General features: G+C 44.1%; 2 protein-coding genes across 2 annotated transcripts; both read left to right on the forward strand.

Moving 5' to 3' along the window:
• Positions 1 to 11,199: 11,199 nt before the first annotated feature.
• Positions 11,200 to 12,321, forward strand: LOC309828563 (C-C chemokine receptor type 2-like; the record flags this gene model as incomplete). Its single annotated transcript, XM_082663991.1, has 1 exon — positions 11,200 to 12,321. One exon carries the CDS (start codon positions 11,200 to 11,202, stop codon positions 12,319 to 12,321), a length of 1,122 nt encoding a protein of 373 aa, XP_082520117.1.
• A 9,750-nt stretch (positions 12,322 to 22,071) lies between these two features.
• On the forward strand, positions 22,072 to 24,837 carry LOC309828565 (C-C chemokine receptor type 5). The gene is made up of 2 exons (XM_082663993.1): positions 22,072 to 22,100; positions 23,645 to 24,837. The coding sequence occupies exon 2, from the start codon at positions 23,656 to 23,658 to the stop codon at positions 24,712 to 24,714; it is 1,059 nt and encodes a 352-aa protein (XP_082520119.1). The 5' UTR covers positions 22,072 to 22,100; positions 23,645 to 23,655; the 3' UTR covers positions 24,715 to 24,837.
• Positions 24,838 to 25,091: the final 254 nt, after the last annotated feature.

Consider the following 25,091-nt stretch of genomic DNA (forward strand, 5'->3'; position numbering starts at 1 on the left):
TATCTCAGTGTAGTTTTGATTTGCATTTCCTTCGTGACTAATGATATTGAGTACCTTTTCATGTGCTTGTTGAGCATTTGTATATCTTTGGAGAAATGTGTCTTCAAGTGCTTTGTCCATTTTTAAATTGGGCTGTTTGCCTCTTTGTTGTTGAGATGTAGGCACTTTCTATATTTTCTGGACATTAGACCCTTAACAGATACATGATTTGCAAATATTTTCTCTTTTTCCATAGGCTGTCTTTTCACTTTATTGGTAATGTCTTTTTGACACACAAATGTTTTCAATTTTGATGAAGTCCAATGTACCTATTTTTTTCATTTGTTACTCTTGCTTTTGGTGTCATATCTAAGGTTTCATTCAAAATCAAAGGTCATAAAGATTTACCTCTATATTTTCTTCTAAGAATTTTATTGTTTTAGCTCTTATATTTACATTATTGATTCATTTGATTTAATTTTTATAAATGAAGAGCGGAAGAGGTCCAACTTCATTCTTCTGCATGTGGATATACAGTTGTCCCAGCACCATTTGTTGAAGAGAATATTCTTTCTCCATTCCATGGTCTTGGCACCTTTGTTGAAAATCAGTTGGCAATAGGTGCAGAAGTTTATTTCTAGACTCTCAATTATAGTCCATTGATCTATATGTTTATTCTTATGCCAGGATAAACTGGCATAAATTACTGTAGCTTTGCAGTAAGTTATGAAATTGGGAAGGTGCCAAGTCCTCCAAAGTTGCTTTGTTGTTGCTGCTGCTGTTTCGATTGTTTTGACTATTCAGCGTCCCTTGCAATTTCATATGAATCTGAGGATCAGTTTTTCCATTTCTGCAAAATGCCACTGGAATTTTGACAGGGACTGCGTTAAATCTTTAGATAGCTTTGGGCAATACTGCCATCTCAACAATTTAAGTCTTCCAATACATGGACATGTGCCATCCTTCCATTTATTTAGATCTTCTTTAATTTCTTTCAACAGTGCTTTGTAGTTAGGGTGTACAAATCTTTCACCTCCTTAGTTACATTTATTCCCAGGTATTTTAATCTTTTTTATGCTATTATAAGTAGAACTGTTTTCTTAATTTCCTTTTTGGATTGTTCACTGCTGGTGTATAAAAACATAACTGATTTTGTGCACTGATTTTGTTTCCTGCAACTTTGTTAAATTTGTTTATTAGACCTAGCAGGGTTTTTGTGAATTCTTCAGGGTTTTCTGTATATAGGATCATGTCATCTGTGCACAGAGATAGTTTTACTTCTTTCTTTCCAATCTGGATTACTTTTATTTCCTTTTCTTGCCTGACTGCTCTGGCTAGAACTTTCAGTATAGTGCTGAATAGCAGTGGTGAAAATGGGTATTCTTGTCTTGTTTTTGACCTTAGAGAGAAAGCTTTTAGTCTTTTACCACTGAGTATGATACTACCTCTGAGGTTTCACATATGCCCTTTATCACGTTGAGGAAGTTTCCTCATTATTTGTACTTTTTTGAGTGTTTTTGTTATGAAAGGGCATTGGATTTTGTCAAATGCTTTTTCTGTGTTAATTGAGATGATCGTATTTTTTTCTCTCATTCTGTTAATGTTGTGTATTACACTGGTTGATTTTCTTTTATTGAACCATGCTTGCATTCTTTGGATAAATCCCAGTTGACAAGAGAGTACAATCTTTTTAATGTGCTGTTGAATTCAGTTTGCTAGTACTTCGTTGTGAGTTTTGCATTTGTATTCATAAGGGATATTGACTCGCAGTTTCCTTGTGGTGTCTCTGTCTGGCTTTGCTATCACGGTAATACTGGTTTCACAGTATAAATTAGAAAATGTTCCCTCCTCTTCTATTTTTAGGAAGAGTTTGAGAAGGACTGATGTTAATTTTTCTTGAAACGTTTGGTAGAAATCACCAGTGAAGCCACCTGGTCCTGGATGTTTTCTGTTGGGAGGTTTTTGATTTCTGATTCAATCTCTTTATTTTTTAAAAGATCTTTTCAGATTTTCTATTTCTTCTTGAGTCAGTCCTGGGTAATTTATGTGTTTCTAGAAATTTTTCCATTTTATCTAGGTTATTTATTGGTGGACGTTGCTCATAGTTTTCTCTTATAATCTTTTTTTATTTCTGTAAATTTGGTAGTAATAAACACTTTCACCTGATTTTAGTTATTTGTATCTTTTCTTTTTAATCAGTGTTGCTAGAGGTTTGTCAACTTTGTTGATCTTTTCAAAGAACCAACTTTTGCTTTCAGCATGCTATATATATATATATATATGTGTGTGTGTATATATATATATGCATATACATATACATATATATATATATATATATATATATATATATATATATATATATATATATATATAGCATGCTGAAAGCATGGATATGTATATATCTCCAACAAGCCCACACTTGATCAGGGTCTCTCTTACTATCTTCCATCACCCACTGCCCACCTAGCAACCCAGGATGAGGCCTCAGTCATGTCCTCTAATCAGAATCTGCCACGTCAAGCTTTATGGGTTTCTTCTCATGCCACTTGTGCCGGCAAAGAGCATTATCTGGGTTTCTTGCAGTTGGGTACAGCATAATGCCCTTCCCTGGGACACCTCAGAAGACATAGGCAAATAGATGATGTCAGCGGTAGGAGAGGAGCAGCTATGGCCCTTAATGCCATGTATGAAACCTCATTCTGTAGGTACTTGCCCCATCCTCCTACTACTCACCATGCCTTGGGGTGGGGGGCAGGTAATGGTGGTGAGAGTGAATTCTAGCTTCTCATTCCCTAGAACCAGCCCCCAACCCACTGCTGTCATGTACTGAGAGGCAGCTAAAAATGCCTTCTAAGTACTCTGTTCTGACCCATCCCCAGCCAAGGCTTCCTCCCCAGAGCAGGCCACTTCTGAGGCATCTAGACTAAGATCTGATTCTAGTCACAGAGTAGTTCCAAGTACCTGGGCTACAGAAGAACACAGCATTATCTCCCTACTACACAGTTCAAGTGACATCACCTTAAGTCACCTGAGGGGGCTTCATAGCAAGTGAATGTATTCAAGATTCTGATTTCACATCTATTTCCCCAAAGTTTATTTGGCCTGAAGGTATGGAAACATCCAATCTGCTACCCTTACACTCTTAAATTAATAAATACTTAAATTACCATTTTTGATGACATTTTTATTTCTATTTTTCATCACATGTTCTAGTCTGTTCTTGGTTCACCTGGAGATGGTAGTGAACTTGGACAACGAAGGAGAAATTCATGTCTCGCCTCTGTCTATTACTTGACACTTTTCCAAAAATCAGGTGTAGTTTCTGGGCTTTCCTGCTGTGACTATATGCCCTGTTGTGTTGCTTTGTAACTTGGAACAAAAACAGTAGAAAAAGTTTGCACAATTTTTATTATGAAGACATGACCAGAACATGTAGGAACATATAACTGTGCTGCTTTTACGGTTATTAGTCCAGATCATTGTTTTTAACCAAAACTGACAATGTAAAATCCTAGAACTCACTAATCTATTTTAGTAGGTCACAGGAAGCAGGCAAACTATAGAAACCACAATCAACCAAAACCATCGTTGTTGAAAAACCAGCAACAGTTTATCTTCTAAATGTGTCAACTGAACAAATCCAACTGACGATGTCAAGGGGGCATCTTCAAAGTTCCCTCAGGTTGTTGATAAACCTTTCCTATCTCCTTGCCCCAGCAGCATTCTCTCCAGCCATGCTTTTCCCCATGTTTTCATTTGGTTGAGTAATGCCATCCATGGAGGGGCAGAGAGGTTCTTGGAACACACCTAACTTTCAGCTTCAATGGTCTAACCCCCAACTCAGCTGCTGACCTTCAGAGTATGAATAAACAAGAATCTTAAACTTCTCATGGCCAGTGTTGGTCTGGTTCTTCCCTCTTCGTTCAGGGAGCATGAACTTTTTTTTTTTTAATAAATTTATTTATTTATTTTTGGTTGCATTGGGTCTTTGTTGCTGCACATGGGCTTTCTCTAGTGTGGCGAGCGGGGGCTACTCTTCATTGCAGAGCACGGGCTCTAGGCACGCAGGCTCCGTAGTTATGGCTTGTGGGCTCCAGAGTGCAGGCTCAGTCGTTGTGGTGCACAGGCTTAGTTGCTCCATGGCATGCGGGATCTTCCCGGACCAGGGATAGAACCCATGTCCCCTGCACTGGCAGGTGGATTCTTAACCACTGTGCCACCAGGAAAGTCCCAAACTATTTTTATTTCATTGGTTTACAGAAGAATTGAGCATCTCTTCATTGCTGGCCCAGGTCACCTTGAGATGACCACGGCCATGCCTTCCATGTGACCCTGCTTAGTCAGCAGTCACACTAGAGACAGGAGGCTGGTGGTGTGTTTTCCTCGAAGTCTGCTCAAAAGGTCATACTCCTTTGCCAGACTGAGAATTTCAGAAACCATGAACCCAGTGCCAACAAGTAGATGTGGGGTTCTCAAGCTCAAGGAAAAGTATCTTTCCTAATTCTTTCCACGTGCATAAAGAATTCTAAGGTGTACTTACTTCAGTTTCCAGTTTTACGACTGTCTATATGGACCATGTGAAAACAAAGTGACAAGAAAAAAAATGTTTGACTTGATAGCTGTGTGGGTATTTGCCATTCTCCCCAGATCCACTGAGCCCTGGGAAGCTGACTTCTATGGGTTACATCACCTAGACTCCCTGCTGCTCCCTCTTCTAGCTGGGTTCAATCACCAGGAAGCACTGGCAGGACATCAGAGTGGGAGGAGGAGGTTAGGGTACTTTCTGATCCTGCTCTCCTGCCTGGCGTAACTTCTAGTAGTGCCTATATCCTTCAATCTTCAGCTATCAACAGGGTTCAGGTGATACTGTTTTTTCTTTTGACTCTTAACAGCTCCCACTTTTGCTAGCATCTCTGGGCACCTCAACACCCCTACACCCCTGTTGGTCCTTTTAACCCCGCCAACCCCTCTGTACACATTCTCATCCTTATCAAGTCTTCAAAATCTCAGCTGAGTGTGCCTTCTGTTCCCTGCCCTAGAGATAAGACAAAGATTTGAATCCTGGCTCTACCACTAACTACCTCTATACATCTCTCTGTTTATAAAATTACAGAGCTGGAATCAACGATGTCTTGTATGTAGACAGAAATAGTAATAGAGTAGTCGTAATCAGCAACAGCAAAATTCCTGGGTCTTGACCTTCCCCATCACAGTCTGACTCAAAGGAACTAGCAGCGAGATGCTGGAATCAGGAGATTCCCTAAGTGGAAGTGGACCCAGTAACGCTGGGGTGAGTATCACCCATTTTGTTATTGAAACCTCAGAAAGACCCTTCTGATCCCTGCCCAGAGACCGCATTAGGAGATAACTGGGGAACTTTCCCTGTTCCTGTTCACGCAAGGAATTGCTTCTAAGGAACAACCTGAGGACCTTTTGCTTAGCACGAAAAACAGGTCTTATGCAGGATACGTGGTCACAACTTATTGAAAACTAGAAAGGACACCTGAACTTCCCTGAGTGTTTTATTGTTATTCACTACGATTTACTGAGAGCCTACTACACACCAGGCACTGTATTAGCCGCTTTACATTTATTTAAACCTCACAGACCCCAGAGGCCTTATTATTTGTTTCATAGCTAGGGAAATCAAAGCTTAGAAATTTGTCTAGCCTACAGCATGAGATCCTTCTTTCTATATGGCCTATCCTGGAAATGTCCCGTGTGCATTTGGGAAGAACACGTATGCTGTTGTTTGGTAGAGTTGTGTATATACATCTGTTAAATCTGGTTGGTTCATTGTGTTGTTCAAGTGCTCTATTTCCTTACTTCTATATGGTTGTTTTATCCATTACTGAAAGTGGGGTATTGAAGTTGCCAATGATTACTGTACAACTGTCTTTAGTTCTGTCAGTTTTGGCTTCATATATTTTGATGATCTGTCATTAGGTGTAAATGTTTATAATTGTTATATCTTCTTGCTGTACGGAACCTTTTATTAATATATAGTGTCCTTCTTCATTATCTCTTGCAAACATTATCTCTTGCAAACTTAATGTCTATTTTGTCTGATATTAGCATAGCTACCTCTGCTCTCTTTTGGTTAAGGTTTGCACGGAATATCCTTCACTGTCAATCTATTTTTGTCTTTGGATCTAAAGTCTCTTATTGACAGTTAGACCGTGTTTTTGTTTTGTCAATTCATTCTATCATTCTCTATCTTTTGATTGGAGCGTTTAATCCACTTACATTTCAAGTAGTTACTGATAAGGCAGGACTTCATTCTGTCATTTTGCTATTTGTTTTCTATGTGCCTTACAGCTTTTTTGTCCTTCATTTCCTGCATTACTGTCTTTGTGTTTAGTTGACTTTTTTTTGTAGTGGAATGTTTATATCGTTTTTTTATTTTCTTTTGTATATGTTCTATAGCTATTTTCTTTGTGGGTACAATGAGGGTCACATTTAACCTCCCAAAGTTTTAATTTAAATATATAGCTTAACTTCAATAACACACAAAAACTCTTTTATCTGGGAATGTCCTAATTTCTCCCTCACTCTTGAAGGATAGTTTTGCCGGCTATAGGAAAAACATTTATCTTATTGAGAATCCCTTGTATGTGACAATTTGCTTCTCTTTTAGTGTTTTCTTTTAGCAAAACTTCTTTCTGAGGAGTGGAACCTATAACAGCTAAGCACCTTCTTACTAAGGACATCTCTGACACAAGAGACCACTTAGCCTTCCCTTTTCATTAAGAAGCTGTATCTAAATAACATTTCTAACGAAGTCCCAAATCCTTGATGCCACTGAAATCAGTGCATATGGTCACACAAAACGTAATTATATTTCCTCCACCATCACCAACAGCCCCCATTAGCATTCATCTTCTTGGGAAATGAAATTCTGATGTGCTCGTTTCATGCAAATTATTACTGGCAGAAGAGAGGGGAAGATTTCCAGATATAGAGACCCACAAGATAAAGAAGCCCAGAGCTGTTAGACCCAGGAGCAGACACAGGGTGTGCCTAACTTACCCTCAAGGTTGCATAAGCAAGATTTCAAAATTAATTCTACTCTGGAGACTTCAACCTAGTATACAATGTTCCTGGCTGGAAAAGAAGAACTGTATCATTCTTTTTTTCAAATCTTTACCATTACTTGCCCTTGTATCTCCGCCTTCTCTTTCTGCAGGAAACTTTATTTCCTACTTCTGCACACCAAGTTTCTACCTCCAGATCTGTTTGGTTCAGTTGCTGAGAAGCCTGACACACCAGTGCCACTTGGAAGAAGCCATCTACCGGTGAGCTGGGGGTGTTTTTTCTATCACTTTCTGAACCAAAGGCTCGAAGCACCTCAGTGCTAGAGATGCAGGGACTGGGAGCACCCTGGGGGTCTCCACAGCCCAGGAACTTGGGAGATGATCAAGAAAGGAGAAACGGGTGGAGGGCAGCATCGGTACCAGGAATGTCAGAGAGACCCCAATGGCAGTGAGGAAGCGCAAAGTGGAGACCCCCCTCAGGGCTCAGGCAGTAGGATAGAGTGGGCTAAAAGAAGACAATTAAGAAAGAAGGACAATCAGGTTTCTCAACTACTGCTCCTCTCACTCTGCCCCTCCCAGCCGCCAAGGACTGTGAAGAGCTGGAGCTTTCTACCTCAGATTTTCCCCCCTCCAGTCCATATACGTGATAGTCCAGGCCCTGCACCAAAATGCACCTCCTGCCTCAATTCAGAGGCTGAAGTGAGGGATTCACTTTTCTGGGAGGCAGCTTTTAATCAGTTCTGGATGATGTGTCTTGACACTTGAAAGTGAAACATTAACCAGTACCCTTCAGCTCCCTTGCTACATGTCGGCTGTGGTAGGAGCTAGGTGTACTGGGGTGACATGGGAATAGGGAATAAAAAGGAGAAGGTGGCTGGCACTTGAGAGGCCAGGGCAGGTGAAGAGCAAAGCATAGGAAACACATGGTGGATGTGGCTGGGGCAGTTCACCCACAATCTGAATCACCAGAGTGAGGGTCTGGGCTGTATATTTGTGACTGACAGGCTTCCTGTATGATACTTAAAGCCAGCATTTCAGAGTCACTGATCCAGTCCACACTTTCCTGTACAGATGAGGAGACTAACCTACAGAACAGCCCAGAGGGCCTGCTGCAGCTAAAAGGCTGTGTGCAAGGATCTCCAATATTTTAGTCTTTATAAGATCTCCCACTGGATTACCTGGGAGTCTAGTCCACAGGGTAGCCCTTTGTTTCTCAGAAGCTTGTAGCCTGCTAGTTCGCTGTTATTCACTTTTTCAATTGATATTTATTTAGCAGCTTCTATGTGCTAGCCTGGGTTCTAGGGCACCAAGATAGCTCATCGCAAAACAAATCTCTCTGCCCTCATGGAGCTCATCTTCTGGTGGAAATGTCTCTGAGGGTGTGTGTGTGTGCGTGTGTGTGTGTGTGTGTGTGTGTGTGTGCGCTTGTGTATGTATGGGTGGGGCACGCTTGTATGGGAAAGTGTGTGGATTTTAAGGCTAAAATGCCAAAGAAGTTCTGTTCAAGGCATGGAAGAATAACTAGAAAATCTGTTACTTGTTCTTCTACATCCATCTCTGCTCTCAGAGCCTGAAGATGAAAACCCCTGAGGGCCTTTGAAATTGTATAGTCCAAGGTTCAAATTCCAGCTCGGCCATTACTTGCTTTGTGAGTTTGGGAAAAATCATTTAATCCACCCATGCTTCTATTTCTTCACTTGTAAAATGTATACTGATCTCACAAAACGGTTGCAAGGATTAAATTAATTAATGTACGCAAAGTATTTAGCATAGCACTGGGAGCTTAAGGAACACTCAATTAATTACTATAGTTTTAATTCTTTAGGTGGATACATTTTTTTCCCCCAGTTTGATGAGAGGTATTATTTAGTTGCTGCTGATTTAAAGAATCTAGTTCAGTGCTGTGAAATTCAAAATCTGTGAAATGTATCAATCACAAGAGAAACTGAAGAATAAGGTGTATACACAGATAAAAACAAAGTCACAGTCATTGCCAGGAAAAAATGAATATTCTTGAGAACCAATTCTAATGATGTTAGTTGTCACACTTATTACGAGTTTTGTGTATTTTGTCCATGAACATTTATTGGTGCCTCCTTTAGCCAGGTGCCATCATAAGAGCTGAAGACAGAAACATGACCTAGTCCTTGCTCTCAAGCAGCACACAATGTGTAGAAGATAATGTGCTTATTTAGAGGCACACACAATGTTATGAGATAAGAATGATTTGACAGAGGAGGTGGGTTGGGCTTCACGGAGAACGGGAATTTGAGCAGGATGTATTGCAGGATGAATAGGAGCTCACTAGCCATTTTAAGCAGAGGGGCAAGCATGTGCACAACCACTAAAGCCTGAAGGAAATGATGAGTCTGGGGGAAATGGAAAAAAGATGGGTATGGCTGGAGCACAGGATCTGGGATTTGAGAAGTCATTAGAGATGAAGCTGAGAAGAAGTGAGCTTAGAAAAGCCATGATGAGTAGTCTGGGCATTGCCTTTGAGGCCCCGCCACATACAAATCGTGGGGCTACTCCAGTTTTAAACTGAGAAGTGCATGATCCAATTTCAGCTTCAGAGAAGACAGACTGAATGGGAGCATGGCTAAGAATAAGGCATGAACAAATGAAAAAGCTCAGCAAAGCCACAAGTGAGAAGTATAGGAGGCAAGAGAGTGGCAGTTGAAAGAGATGCAGAGGGGAGGACTCAGAGGTGTTTACGAGGGAGAATTCATAAGACTTAGTTGCAATAATACAAAGCATTTCTCTGTATCAGATGCTGCACTACGTCTTTGTTTCCATAGCAACTCAGCTTAGTTATTATTTTATACATGAAGAAGCTGATAGTTCAAGAAGTAATTAGCCCCGAATTACACAACTGTAGTTTGGAAGCAGGAGTCAAATCTAGGTCTTTTTGGCTCCAAAGCCCTGGCTCCTAATCTTCTGAAGAAGAGGGGACCCAGGACAATGTCAAATCTTACTTCTTAAGTAATGGAGTAAATGACAATAGCCAAGATAAGGAATCTACGAGTTGAAGCAACTTTCCAGGGGCGTTCAGTTTGGGGTGGGCTGAATTTGAGGTGGCTATATGATACCCACTTTGCTCTCTGCTGTATCTCCAGTGCCTAAAATAGAGTATGGCTCCTGGCAGGTGCTCAATAAATATTGGTTAAATGAATAAATCCATGGGGAGATATGCAGTCGGCAATGGAAAATTCAACTCTGAGGTGGGACTGGAAGGCAGAGCTTTGGGAAGCATTAGCCTACAGGAAACTTAGAACCTTGAGATTAGACAACACAATTCAGGAAGAACTTTGGAGCAAGGGTAAAGAAGTAAATGGTAAAGAAGTGGGAGCCAAGGGTGGTGCCTGGGACTCTTACAGTGTGGTCAGAGGAAAGAGACACCAACAAAGAAAATGAAAAAGAAGTGGTGAGCCACTTTTTCTCCTGGAAGCCAAAAGATTTTTTGTGAGTTTGTTTTTTAACTTTTTTGGGGGGGGGCCTTGATATTCACTGTAATATCAAGATATTTTGATCCTAGTTCCCTGACCAGGGATCGAACCCACGCCCTCAACAGTGAAAGCATGGAGTCCTAACCACTGGACAGCCAGGGAATTCCCAAGCCAAAAGTTTTAAATGGAAGAAGTGAGCAGAAGGATCAAATGCTTGATGAAAAAGAAACTGAAAGCCAGCGTGTTTAAAAATTGGGTTGTCATTGCAACCCTGGCAAGAGAAGTTTTCTGATGGAGACAGAAAGTTGAGAGAGGTATCAGCACGCTCTGGGTGGCAGGTAACGGAAAATGCAAATCATAGTGGCTCATTATGAGCATCCCCAGAAGCCCCCAGCGGAGTCCCCTTAAATACTATCATCCAGGAATGGGTCACAGGCCTTGTACCACTGCAGAGGAGCTAGAGAAAGCAAGTGTCCAATATGGTCAGCCTTATCACGAGAGTCAGGCTCTCTGGTAAGGCCAAGGGTGTTGGGAAATGGCTGTGAGGAGATGACTGGTGTCTGCAACCAGGAATAAGGGGAAGTGATGAACTAGCACACACGTTTCAAGGAGATGGCTGTGAAGCAAAGACAAAGCCTAGGACGTTGCTTAAGTGGAGCAGGGACCTTGGTAAGATTGGGGATCGCAGCCGTTGTGTTGTGTGTCATCATCTAGTCCTCTTGTTTACAGGACAAAGGAAGATGGATGGCAATGATACGTTTCCCCAGTTCAGCCACGATGTGCTTTCCACATCTCATTCTCTGTTTACAACGAATATCAAGGGGAACGATGAAGAACCCACCACCAGTTATGACTATGATTACAGTGAGCCCTGCCAAAAGACCACTGTGGGACAAATTGAAGCCCGGCTCCTACCCCCGCTCTACTCGCTGGTGTTCATCTTTGGTTTTGTGGGCAACTTGCTGGTCGTTCTCATCCTGATCAACTGCAAAAAGCTGAAAAGCATGACTGACATCTACCTGCTCAACTTGGCCGTCTCTGACCTGCTGTTCCTCCTCACCATCCCGTTCTGGGCTCACTATGCTGCAGACCACTGGGTCTTTGGGAACGTGATGTGTAAATTTTTCACAGGGCTGTATCACATTGGTTATTTTGGTGGAATCTTCTTCATCATCCTCTTGACAATCGATAGGTACCTGGCTATTGTTCATGCTGTGTTTGCTTTAAAAGCGAGGACAGTCACCTTTGGGGTGGTGACAAGTGGGGTCACCTGGGTGGTGGCTGTGTTTGCCTCTCTCCCAGGAATCATCTTTATCAAATCCCAAGAAGAACATTCTGGTTATGCCTGTGCCCCTTATTTTCCACTAGTATGGAAGAATTTCCATACAATAATGAGAAGTGTCTTGGGCCTGGTGCTGCCACTGCTTGTCATGATCGTCTGCTACTCGGGAATCCTAAAAACCCTGCTTCGGTGTCGCAACGAGAAGAAGAAGCACAAGGCCGTGAGGCTCATCTTCGTGATCATGATTGTCTACTTTCTCTTCTGGGCTCCCTACAACATCGTCCTTCTCCTGAGCACCTTCCAGGTATTCTTTGGCCTGAGTAACTGTAAGAACAGCAGTCAGCTGGACCAAGCAATGCAGGTGACCGAGACCCTGGGGCTGATGCACTGCTGCATCAACCCCATCATCTATGCCTTCGTCGGGGAGAAGTTCAGAAGGTATCTCTCTGTGTTTTTCCGAAAGCACATTGCCAAACACCTCTGCAAACAATGCCCAGTTTTCTACGGGGAGACAGGAGATCGAGTGAGTTCAACATATACCCCTTCCACTGGGGAGCAGGAAGTCTCGGCTGTTTTGTAGAGGAGTAGCAGTTCGCTTGTTATTTTCAAAGGGAGACAGAAATCTATATACGATGATAAGCCTCCACAGTTTGTTGAAGAATAGAGGACTCTAAGTCTCTAAAGCAAGTGCCCAGGAACCTCAGGGTTGTGTGAACCAAGACAGACTTGTCTCATTCCTTGTAGAGCCAACATGTGCTCAGGGAATATTCCAGAACAACTGTGGGCAGAGACCTGGACTCTCCAACGAGCTCATCGCAGTTCCTGGAAAATGTCACTTTGCCTTGTGCTTTTGCTCTTTCCCCCCTCGTCACCACTTTGCTCACTCTCTGATTCTATCAATCTCTTTAATCAGCTGGAGGTGGGGAAGAGAACGAGACGGGCACAGGTGAATGGAACAGGGGGGAGTGGGGTCAGGACCAAGGAGAAGGAGGAGGAAGTGTCAACAAGGCTGAGCCTGGAGGAGGATGCAGGTAAGGGCTTTGCTCTCCCTTAGCACCATCTCCTACTGTATTTAACTTTGGAGGCTTCCCCAGCTCATGGAGAGCTTAGGAACAGTAAGAACTTTCTAGAAGCTTTGGTTGGGTCCATGATCCCCCTTCTGCTAAATGCATGACACATTTCTGCTTTATTATGGTTTAGCTATGACAACCACACACCCTACATTTGAAATCTATTCAGTATCTTGCCCCATTGTTCATGTGCTTCTTAGGCCTCATTCCCCTATACAAAAATTTACTAAAGGACTTCCCTGGTGGCACAGTGGTTAAGAATCCACCTGCCAATGCAGGGGACACGGGGTTCAAGCCCTGGTCCGGGAAGATCCCACATGCCGTGAAGCAACTAAGCCCGTGTGCCACAACTACTGAGCCTGAGCTCTAGAGCCCGCGAGCCACAACTACTGAAGCCCGCGCGCCTAGAGCCCACGCTCTACAACAAGAGAAGCCACCGTGATGTGAAGTCCACACACTGCAACGAAGAGTAGCCCCTGCTCGCCGCAACTATAGAAGGCCCGTGTGCAGCAACAAAGACCCAAAGCAGCAATAATAAAATATAAAATGAATAAATAAATCTTTAATATTTACTAAAGTGTTTGTTTATAAAAATATGCATAATCTTTAATGAGATGAAAAAATAAAAGCCCTCGCTTGGAAACGGGAGGGTTGGAGGTCGTGATTATGAGAAAGGGGTAGGCACTAGTGAGTTCCTCCATCAGGAGTGGAGGGGTAAGCTCGCAGCAGGATGTGCAGGAATGTTTCCAGAATCAGCTAAGAGCAGAAGCCAGGAAGGATGCGTTAGAACACTTAATAGGCCTCATGTCTCTGGATCTGATGGTGTCTGTTTCCTTGTGGCTCTTCCTGCTTTCCTGCTGCCGCTGCCCACCTGTCCCCCTGCAGCCTTTATCACATAACTCTGCCTGGAGGATTACCCCACTCCAAAAGCCGGTTTGTAGCGGTCCAGGAGAGCAGCTTTGGGGAGAATGTGAAGGAAACTGTGCAACAAGAACCCCCTGTTGGGCCCTGGAGAGGGAAGACAATTGGTGAGGATACTGGGGTATGTGCTCAGAGCAGAGAAGGGGCCTGTCTTGGAAATCAAACATCGGCCTGTAACCTCAGGGTCTATTACCAGGCAGGGCAGGCCTAGATGAGGAAGACGCTAGATAGGGTGGAAAAAAAAGTCTTCCAAATTACCTTCCAGCACCTCATTTTTGCATACAGGCAAAGAGTTCAGATATACACACACACACACTTTTTTCAATGTAAAGTAAAAATTAAAGCTGAAAACTGCAACTTGCAATTGTGGTAAAGTACCACTTTAAGAGTTACTATTATGCCATGCCTAAAAATACTGTATTAGTTATAGAGACAATTCTGGTGTTGGTGGAGCACGTGGTATGTTTGGGAGACCACCGGTTCATAAATAAATGTTGATTAGGGAGTTGGAGGTCTCTGATCTGTGGATTTACTAGCTTACGGTGATGTAGCATCTAAATAATCTCAGTCGGATCACAGCACACACTCCACAACTGTCATCTCAACTGTCTTTATTCTCTCTGACTTGCTACCAAAAATCTCTTTTGCCTTGTTAGGAAGTCTAGGAAGCCGTGGATTTAATCCTATTTGAATGCTTCATGCCTTGCCAGTGTCCTTATTGATGCTCAAATGGTCCCCTCTTTGGCCGGTGGGAACTTCTAATTCAAGCTGACTCCTAATCAAAGCTTTTAAATCCTATTTGTAAAGGAGAGGAATTGGAGAAGCTCACTTAAATAAGCAGAGATTTTCATCTTGGCTGAGCTAAGAATACAAATATATGTTAGTGCATTTCCTATCTGATGCAGGCAAGAAACACAAGGCTCCTGGAACCTGGCAACTGGGGAGCTGGAAGTTACTATGGTTTTACTTTCTTGCCTCATGGCTAAAGAAGGTTTCAGAAAGATGTGTGTGTGTTGCAAGGGAGGGGGGTGGTGCTTCACCTGCAGATATTTATATTATCCTAATGAATGCATTAAATTTTGTTTTGATGATTATGAAACATAAATATTGTTTTAAAAAACTATGACTTGGGGCTTCCCTGGTGGCGCAGTGGCTGGGGGTCTGCCTGCCGATGCAGGGGACGCGGGTTCATGCCCCAGTCCAGGGGTATCCCGCATGCCGCGGAGCGGCTGGGCCCGTGAGCCATGGCCGCTGGGCCTGCGCGTCCGGAGCCTCTGCTCCGCAACGGGAGAGGCCACAGCAGTGAGAGGCCCGCGTACTGCAAAAAAAAAAAAAACTGTGACTTGGAAAATGAATCAATACTCTTAATTATATTGTTTTAAAAGAAAAACTGTCTGATTGCCAACTACCCTGTCCTTCTTCTCCCAAAACTCTGACAACCACCATCCTATTCTTTCCATCTATGAGTACGATGATTTTAGATTCCTCATATAAGTGGAATTATGCAGTTCTTATCTTTCTGTGATTGACTTATTTCACTTGGCATCCTGTCCTCCAGGTACATCCATGTTGTTGCATATTGCAGGATTTCTCTCTTTCTTAAGGTGAAATAAGATTCCTTAGATGTATTAACCCTATTTTCTTTATCCATTTATCAACATGCATAGAATTTCAGTTATACAGGATGAGTAAGTTCTAAATATCTGTTTTACAACAGTGTGCCTACAATACTGTATTGTACACTTAAAGATCTGTTAAAAGGGTAAATCTCATACTGTATTCCTACCACAATAAAAGTCTTTAAACTGCCTGCTTTGTTATGCTGTAGTACGACAGACTGTCTTATGGTTCACAGCTTTTCACTCCCTTCCCCCTGTCATTACACATGCTAGTCCTTGCCGTGTGACTTGCAGCGCGCCCTTCAAGAGGGACCCCCACCCCCAAGCCACAGCCGGCTCGGCCAACAGAAAGTGAGCAGAACTGACAGTGTCGAGTGACTGGGTAGAGCCTCTGGCTCTCCCTGCTCAGCCACAGGAAGGCCGTCCCAGAACACAAGTTCAGCCCAGGTGCCTGGTGAGTGAGCGGGAAGACGCAGAGAGCAGAGCCAGGGCCCCGGCCACAAAGCGGCCCCAGGTCACAGGAGTAAGAGGTCCATGTTCACTGTGGTACGCCCCTGACTCGTGGGGGTTGCCTGCTAAGAAGCAGAAAAGGTAACAGATGCATAAGGCAGCTGGTGCCCTCAGAGGTAAAATTTGGAAAAGTGTCTATTTGTTTTTCCATCATGAGATTCACTGTGACAAGCACACCTGAGGATCTACCGTGTGCCAGACTGGCGCGGGTTCATAACGACGGATATGTTATTCCCATGCTCTTAGACTTCCTAGTCCAGGGATGGCTGATGGGGAGGCGCGGGGGAGAACAGAGTATTAATAATCACAATGCACTGTGCAAAGCACAGAAACAGAGGTGCACGTGTAGTTTGTTGACAGCCCCGAGGAGAAGGTGACTAACCCGGTGACAGTCCTGCATCACAGTTATAATAGCTACAGTAGGATTTTATTGCCACCAAAGAAACTGCCACTTGAAAGTTGCCAACTATCTCCATATCTAGAAGTGGAAGAAACCTCAAGTCTCCTTTATTCTAGGGAGAACGTTCGAAGTGGGCTGAGTTAAGCAAATGTCAGGAAAGATGATCATTCCAGGCGATGGGTATCTTAAGACTTTTGGTGGAGCTGGGGCTTGACACAGTCCACCCCATACCAACCTCTTCGATCTGTGGCAACTGGGGCTGTTGGAGCACTTTTTCAGAGAGGCCCTGCAGCCTCCTGGGAGTAAGCCATCAAGACCCTATCTTTCCACTTTCACTTTTTCTCATTATTAAAATTTCCCTGGGAATTCCCCGGTGGCACAGTGGTTAAGACTCCGCTCTCCCAAGGCAGGGGGCCTGGGTTCGATCCCTGGTCCGGGGACTAGATCCCACATGCATGCCACAACTAAGAGTTTGCATGCCCAACTAAGGAGCCCGCAAGCCACAACTAAGGAGCCCTCGAGCTGCAACTAAGGAGCCCGCCTGCTGCAACTAAGACCTGATGCAACCAAATAAATATTTAAAAAAAATTTTTTTTAATTTCCCTGATGGGGCTTCCCTGGTGGCACAGTGGTTGGGAATCTGCCTGCCAATGCAGGGGACATGGGTTCGAGCCCTGGTCTGGGAAGATCCCACATGCCGCGGAGCAACTAGGCCTGTGAGCCACAACTACTGAGCCTGCGCGTCTGGAGCTTGTGCTCCACAAGAAGAGAGGTCACGACAGTGAGAGGCCCACGCACCGCAATGAAGAGTGGCCCCCGCTCACCGCAACTAGAGAAAGCCCACGCACAGAAACGAAGACCCAACACAGCCAAAAATAAATAAATAAATAAAATTAAAGAAAAAAAATTTCCCTGACAAACTGAAATGGCCTCAGGTGAGATTAGCCAGCAGCAAAGGCCACCAAGGGCTGCCAAGAAGAAACTCAACACGAGCGAAGAGGTGCCTGGGCTGGTGAGCTGACCTCTACGAGGCAGCCCATGAATTCAGGGGAAGGCTGGCCCTGGGTGTGGTGAGTGACTGAGATTGGAAATTTCTCCAGACGCCACCTGTCTAGCACCATGTTTATAACTTGACATCCTTGGGATATCCTTGCTGCCTCACGGCCACACCATCTCCACCATCACCTGTCTCCAATCTCCTCTTCCCTGCTCAGCTGGTTTGCTGCCCAGTGGATGCCCCACCCAGGAATGAGGCACTGGCCTCCCCTTCCCGCAAGCCCCCATTCCTCACATGGTTCTTTCAGAGGCCCCTCCTCTGGCTTTGGGGAGAGGAACCCCACCCTCCTTCCCATCAACCCCACCCACTTCTATAACCCTTTCCTGCCCAAACTTGTCTCCTTACACAGGATGGGGTGAGAAGGGTTGTCATGGTGACTAGGGGCACAGGGCTGATTCTGTTACTCTTAGTAAGGCCTGGGGGAGGTGTGTGATCCTAGGTGTCAGTGGTTTTTTTGTAGAACTTCCGGGTACTCAACACCTCTTTGCCCTCAGCCTCAGGCCATACATAGTTGCCAGCTCTGGGACAACAGGAAAAGTCCCACATATCATGTTATGTAGAGAGCCGAACACATAGCTGCAGGTATGACCTGACCCACTGAAGACCACAGAGGGTCTAGTATACACCTTAATCAGCACCTTAGACTTCTGTTACCACACATAAGGTTACATCAGCGCCATGTCTGGGTAGTGATCTGAAAGAAATACCCAAAATGCATACAGCAGACTTCCCAGCAGAGTTAAGGGGTTTCCACCAGGTCTGGACATTATCTAATAAAGCGATGAGGTGGACAGCCTGTAAATGTCTACTTGGTTTGATGATTTGCACAGGGTGAGGGGGACGTGGTGCATGGTCTGGGAAAAGGGGTCATACTGGGAAGGGTCTAGCGAACAGACACAGTGGGAGTGGAGAGAACAGCATGGTGGCCTCCCAGCCCCGCTTGCCACAAAGGGTGTCTGGGGTAGAAGGTGAAGGGACACTGGAAGTCATGAGACCCCAGCATCACTGCTGAGGCACATGAGTGCAAAATGTAACACTGGTTGGAGGGGGGGAGGGATTCTTCCTACTTCTTCGAGGACCGTGGGGATTCTCTGGCTCTCCTGGTGAAGGGGGCTTTGGGGACACTGGGAGCTTCCTCCTTGGTGGAGATACCAGAGCACTGACAGCAACACTCAAAACATGCTGTCCATGTGAGTGAACCAGGGAAAGGGCTCAACCGCCTATTAACAGAGCTCTGTCACATATAGTTACGGCATTCTGTTGAACGAAAGAAACCAGAAAGAGGACAGAGTCTGTGATGCCATTTATATGAAGTTAAAGAAGAGGCACATCTAATCCATGCACAGAATTCAGAGTGGCCCCTGCCGCTGGGTGGGGTACAAGGGCACTTTCTGGGGTGACAAGGCTACTCCCTATCATCTGGCTACAGGGTGTATGCGTATCAAAACTTCACCAAGATGTACACCTGGGTCTAGTGCGCTTTGCTGCACGTAAGTTATACCTCAATAAAAATAATAATTAAAGAGCTGCATTTATAAGAATTTTTAATAACATAAGGACATGCCTATACTGTAATCTTTAGCAAAAAAAAAAGCAGCATAAAGAACTGGAATGTGTGTGAGAACAATTAATCAGAAAGTATGCATGGGAAAAGGTGTGGATTAAAACACATCATGTGTTAAGAGGGACTGTTTTGAGATTGTGAGAATGTCTAATTTTTTCCGTACTTTCTATTTTTCTGTTTTTCCTAACTTGACACAATAAGCACGTGTTGGTTTTAGAGTTAGACACCTGTTTTAAAAACGAAAAGATTCACTTGCTATTTTTTCAGTCCGTCTCACTGTTGACATTGACCTAGAGTCAGCGTGAGCCCCTGTCTGTTCGTGTGAGCTGCTGTGTGTCAGGGTTTCAGCTCATTGAGCTCATGCAGTTGGCCCTTTGAACCCAAGGAAGAAATTCAATGTCCTCCCCATCTTGTGGATGAAGCTCTGAGTCCAGAGAGAGAAGCAGCCCTCGGAACTCGGGTGTAATGACTCAAAGTGGAGCAGCTACTGGAAGCCTGGCCAGCACCCCACAAGGACGGCTGGGCATCAAGTCCAGAGCAGCAAACCAGTCAAAAGATCATTTCTCATGGAGAGTCTGAAGGCCATACATAACAGAACCAGAGCCCTGCAAACTGGGAAACTGGGAGGGCCAAGGTAAAAAAAGAAGCGGAGATGGCAAAACTAAGGCACAGCATGATACACTGCTGGTTTACTGTTGCTATGGGACAACACGGGACAACAGGAAAAGTCCCACATATCATGTTATGCAGAGCGCCGAACGTAGAGAGAGACGTTCCCATGGGTCCTCCCTTCCTTGTGCATCCCTGGGATGAACCCCTACCCCAAGAGGTGACCTGAATGTCCCCCTAAAAGGGGGTCACGCACCCTGCTAAGCTGTGCTTCCTTGTTTCAGCCTGTGAATCCTCACCCTGTATTGCCCAAATGTGGTATTTTCCAAACCAACTTGGCCATGGAGTCATTTTGTATTTAAGGGGAGAGGTCCCTTGGGGACCCCAAGTCTAGCACATCATTTCACAGAATGGGGAAACAGAAGCTCAGAGAGGGGAAGTATCTTGCCAAGGGCACACAGCGAGCCAGCAGCCCAGTATGGGCAACTTCGAGCCTGCTCCACTACTCCACGCTGCCCTCTGGGGGTGAGTGTGCCCTCAACTCCACAGCCACCCAGATGACAAGACCCACAGAACACAGGGCAAAGCCCCAGCTCCACATGGCGAAGTATCAATAAAATACAAGGCAACCAATGCCACACACAGAAAAGCAACATTTGTCTGGCAGCATCTGAGAGTTCTACCCAGTGTATTACCACTGAACATAAGGCTTCTCTTCAACCAGCCGAAACTATATTCCCCATTTCCTGTGAAATTCTGTATTAGTTTATTTGCTACACATTTTGTGAACGCTTTCTCAAGCATACTTTGTACGTCGCTGCTTAACTAGCCCACAGAGAGCCGGTACCTACAAAAGACTCTACAACTCGTTCTGTTATTTGATCTCAACCACAGATCTGTCGAGTAGGTTTGTGTTTGGGGCTTTTTTTCCCCCCATTTTACAGGTAAGAAAACTAAGGTCTGGAGAGTTTCAGTAACTTGTACAGATCAAGTAGTAAAGAGTGAAGCTGGGTGTTAAGTCCAGCCTCATGACTAGAGTCCAGTTCTCAACTGCTGCCTCTTGTATGAACTTGAACATCTTCTTCGTAACTCACTGTCCTGGTTGTGATTACCAGCTGCTGGGTCCTTCTGTGCTTTTCTGGCTTTTCCCAGCAGTCATATCCCTAATGGCATCAGTGGTTAGCTTCTCCCTTTCAGCTTCTATTTTGCTGATACTAATATGCTCTAGACAAGGACCCCACAGGGAACGAATTTTTTTAGAATTTTATATAATAAATCTCTCTAAGAAAGGATCACTGAATGAGTAACTAAGAGTCTGATGTTTATTGAGTGTATACTATGTGCTAAATTCTGGACATGGATGCCTCATGTAATCCTCCCAACAAACCCATGAGGCAACTACCATTATTCAGCCCACTCCACAGATGAGAAAGCTGAGGGTAGGGCGAGGCTTCGAGCTCAGGCAATCTGACTGTAGAGGCCACTTCCACAGGTTTGGGGTCTCCTCAGATCACAAGCCAGTGCTTCTTATTCTGTGGCGCTGGCTCTCCACTATGTTCTTGGTTTTGTGGTCTACAGTTAAGATTTATAGATAAGTAACCAACCACCAAGGAAGCCTGGGGTGACTGCATATAATATTGAAATCGAATCTTGAACTTGACCCTATTCTTCTGCCATTTGTTGCCCGTTTTGTGTTGAAAAATTCTCACAGAAATTCCAGATAGACTGTATCCTTGGAGTGAGGAACTCTGCTGCCTACATCCCTGGCAGAATACAGGCACTCACGAATGCCTGCTGGCTTGGAGGGCTGCAAAACAGTGGATAGGGAGAGTGAAAATTCATGACATGCTCCCAAGATGCTTGATCTGGAGAAAGATGGGCAACATGTTTAGCTCACAGGTAAAGGTAGAGTAAAAACCCTTAAGCAACCAGTTATTTTAGTTTGCAGAGGAAAACAGTATTGGGTGGTGAGCATATGTGTGTGAGTCGTGGCAGGCAAGGGGGGGGTGAGGGGAGAGCAGATAAAGGGGAGCACGGGGTTAAGGTGAGATGTTCCCTTCACTTCAAAGCTGGTTTCAGCTGGCTTTCACGGAAGACAAACGGCAAGGGGGTCAGAATCTCTCACCCGTTGAGCCTCCCCGTTGATAAGCCCTGCGGTCTTAAGTCCTCCTAATCATTTGCTTCTTGGCCAGCAGTTTCTTTCAGTAAAATGAGGGCTTTTGACTAGATGGACATGAATGTTCTTCTAGTTCTATTACCCTTCAATTCTTTCTGTTTTCCCTTCAATTCTTTCTGTTTTCTAACAGACTGTGTGGTTGGATGAACTGAGAACCAAAAAGAAACTGTGTAATCAGGGAAGCCCATGAATAAGCTTTCAGACCAGCTATCTATTTTCTAGTCTATTTCAAGCTCAATTTTTCTTTTTTTTAGAAAAAAAGACTGTTCTCTGATGATTTTCTGCACTGCCACATACTTATTCATTAAAACTCCGCCCCCAATTCAGAAAAAACTGTGCATTTCCTTCTTTTATGCTGTCTGTATGTTTGATTTGCACAGCTCAACTGGTCAGAGGAACTAAGACATCTGTCCCCCTGCGAGAATCTCTCTCGGTAAGTCACCTCTCAGCCACTTTGCCTATTACTTAGCTCAGCTTGTGTGATGAGTAAAAAGCCTTTGCAGGAAACCATGGAAGACACTAGAAAAACACCAGGTGCTCGCTGAACTATCTTAAAATATTATCTTTAAGTAAAAAGTTAGATTTCAGAATGGTTTCAGACTGTGATAACATCAAAGATACAAAACATGATTATGAATGAAAAACTTTAAAGGGAGCAATATTATTTTTAAAAGCCCTCACCTTTCATAAGAAAGATTTTTCAGAGAGATGATGATTATTGGCCAAAACCTTGACAGAGATGATCTTCTGGTAAGGAGAACTAAAACCTCCTCATCAGGATGCCCTCTGAACAGACGCCTAACCAGAAGTTGCATCCAAGTCTTCTTTTTTTTTTTTTGGCCAAGAAAAGAAGGAAGCCTGAAAATTGTCCAAATTAATAACAAGTTACAAATATCAAATGAAGTTTCATGGCATATTCAGTGTATGATTCTTTTTCTGGCTCAGAATTTAAAGGTGAGATTTTCTGTGTGCTTCTCTCAGCTGCCTAATCTGAGGTACCAGGAGTTTGAGACTCACAAGGACTAATTAGGGAAAACTCTCAATCAAGCAGTGGAACTTAAATAGACCAGGCAAGTCAGTGGGTCGTGAAGGGACTGAGCTAACCCAGGATGTATGATGGGAGATGAAACACTGTCCACTTGGTCATTTTTATGTATGTGTGGGAGCTCTTAACCATAGCAGCTCAGAAACTACAAACACAAACTTCAGAGAAAATGTGAGAATGGCAGTCTGGATTTCACAACTGGCTGCTGGTTCCTATGACCTTCTCAGGGGACTCAGGCATCAGCCTGTTTCATTTTGACTACACTGAGGCACCAGGCTGACAGTCCTGTTTTTAGTTCTCTCACCAAAGAGTGAAAGATAGGGGACCACGACGGATAAGAGTACAGGCTGCCTGCATTCAAAACTAGTTGCTTCCTCACTGTGTGTCTTTGGCGAAGTTACTCAACCTCTCTGTGCTCTGAGGCCCTTATTTGTAAAATGGGGACAATAACCTGACCCGCCTCACTGGGTCACCTTGAGGATTAACTGAATGAATGGAAGTGAAGCTTGGAACAATGTTTGGCAGGTAGAGCACCCTGGGGAACTGTTCATTACCACCAGCACGCTCGTAATGATGCTGTGTGTAAGCTAACTCCTGGGAATGGCAGCTTCAGAATAGATTGTAAGACAGTGTCGGACGGTGCCTGACCCGGTTTCTGGACATTGTTATCACAGCTTCATTCACTCCACATGGCTACGCAACATCAGATTTTATTTGGTGAGATGATACTCTCCATCTAGTAAGCAGAGAAGCAGGCAACAAACATCCCTTACTACAGAAGTTCACTGTTTGACCAAAACAGGGACTTCAGTTAAATGTAGAAATCTATGTATCAACTCTTAAAATCTACTGGTGTTTAAGATAGTTTGCATTCATGATGGACTGTTAAGGACATTCTAGGACTTTAAAAAAGATCTCTTCTTTATTCACAGAGTCGAGCAAAATGGATTATCAAACATCAAGTCCCCTCTACGACATTGATTATGGGATGTCAGAGCCCTGCCAAAAAGTCAATGTGAGACAAACTGCAGCCCAGCTCCTGCCCCCGCTCTACTCGCTGGTGTTCATCTTTGGTTTTGTGGGTAACATTCTGGTCGTCCTCACCCTGATCAACTGCAAAAAGCTGAAAAGCATGACTGACATCTACCTGCTCAACTTGGCCGTCTCTGACCTGCTTTTCATCATCACCATCCCATTCTGGGCTCACTATGCTGCAGACCAGTGGGTCTTTGGAGATATAACGTGCCAGTTTTTCACGGGCTTCTATTTCATTGGCTTTTTCTCTGGAATCTTCTTCATCATCCTCTTGACAATTGATAGGTACCTGGCTATCGTCCATGCTGTGTTTGCTTTGAAAGCCAGGACAGTCACCTCTGGGGTGGTGACAAGCGGGGTCACCTGGGTGGTGGCTGTGTTTGCCTCTCTCCCAGGAATCATCTTTACCAAATCCCAGAAAGAGGGTTCTCGTTATACATGCAGCCCTCATTTTCCATCCAGTCGGTATCATTTCTGGAAGAACCTCCAAACTTTAAAGATAGTCATCTTGGGCCTGGTGCTGCCACTGCTTGTCATGATCGTCTGCTACTCGGGAATCCTAAAAACCCTGCTTCGGTGTCGCAACGAGAAGAAGAAGCACAAGGCCGTGAGGCTCATCTTTGCCGTCATGATTGTCTACTTTCTCTTCTGGGCTCCCTACAACATCGTCCTTCTTCTGAGCACCTTCCAGGAATTCTTTGGCCTGAATAACTGCAGTGACTCTAATAGGCTGGACCAAGCCATGCAGGTGACAGAGACCCTGGGGATGACACACTGCTGCATCAACCCCATCATCTACGCCTTCGTCGGGGAGAAGTTCCGAAGCTATCTCTTACAGTTCTTCCGAAAGCACATTGCCAGATGCTTCTGCAAAGGCTGTCCAGTCTTCCAGGGAGACGCTCCAGAGAGAACGAGCTCCATTTACACACGATCCACAGGGGAGCAGGAAATCTCTGTTGGCTTGTGACCTGACTCAGTTTTTATATGCAGATTAGGGGCAGGAGCGGTTCTTTTAAAGAGGAAGTTACTGTCATAGAGGGTTTAAGTTTCATCCATTTATTTGGCATCAGCTCTAAGTATATTAGATATTTCAAGCTCATCAGTTCTAGAAAGCCAAACCAAAACACGTGATGAAATAGCAACCTTCTCACCTCCCCTCCACATACATCAATTTATTGGCAAACTCTCCCTTCACTGCAAAAGTTCAATATAAAAAAAAAAAAAAATCCTCAGAGAATTGCTAATTCCTGAGTTCGGTTACCTGAACGGGAATAACAAAATGAACTGAGGAAAGTACTGTATAGTTTCTTATCGGAGTAGGGCAACATCCAGGTTGCAAATGTG

The sequence above is a fragment of the Grampus griseus genome (genome assembly GCF_964374135.1).
Source record: "Grampus griseus genome assembly, chromosome: 10".
Taxonomy (NCBI): domain Eukaryota; kingdom Metazoa; phylum Chordata; class Mammalia; order Artiodactyla; family Delphinidae; genus Grampus; species Grampus griseus.

Coding starts and splice junctions, on each gene's coding strand:
- LOC309828565 (XM_082663993.1), top strand. CDS start 23,656: ATGGATTATCAAACATCAAGTCCCCTCTACGACATTGATTATGGGATG.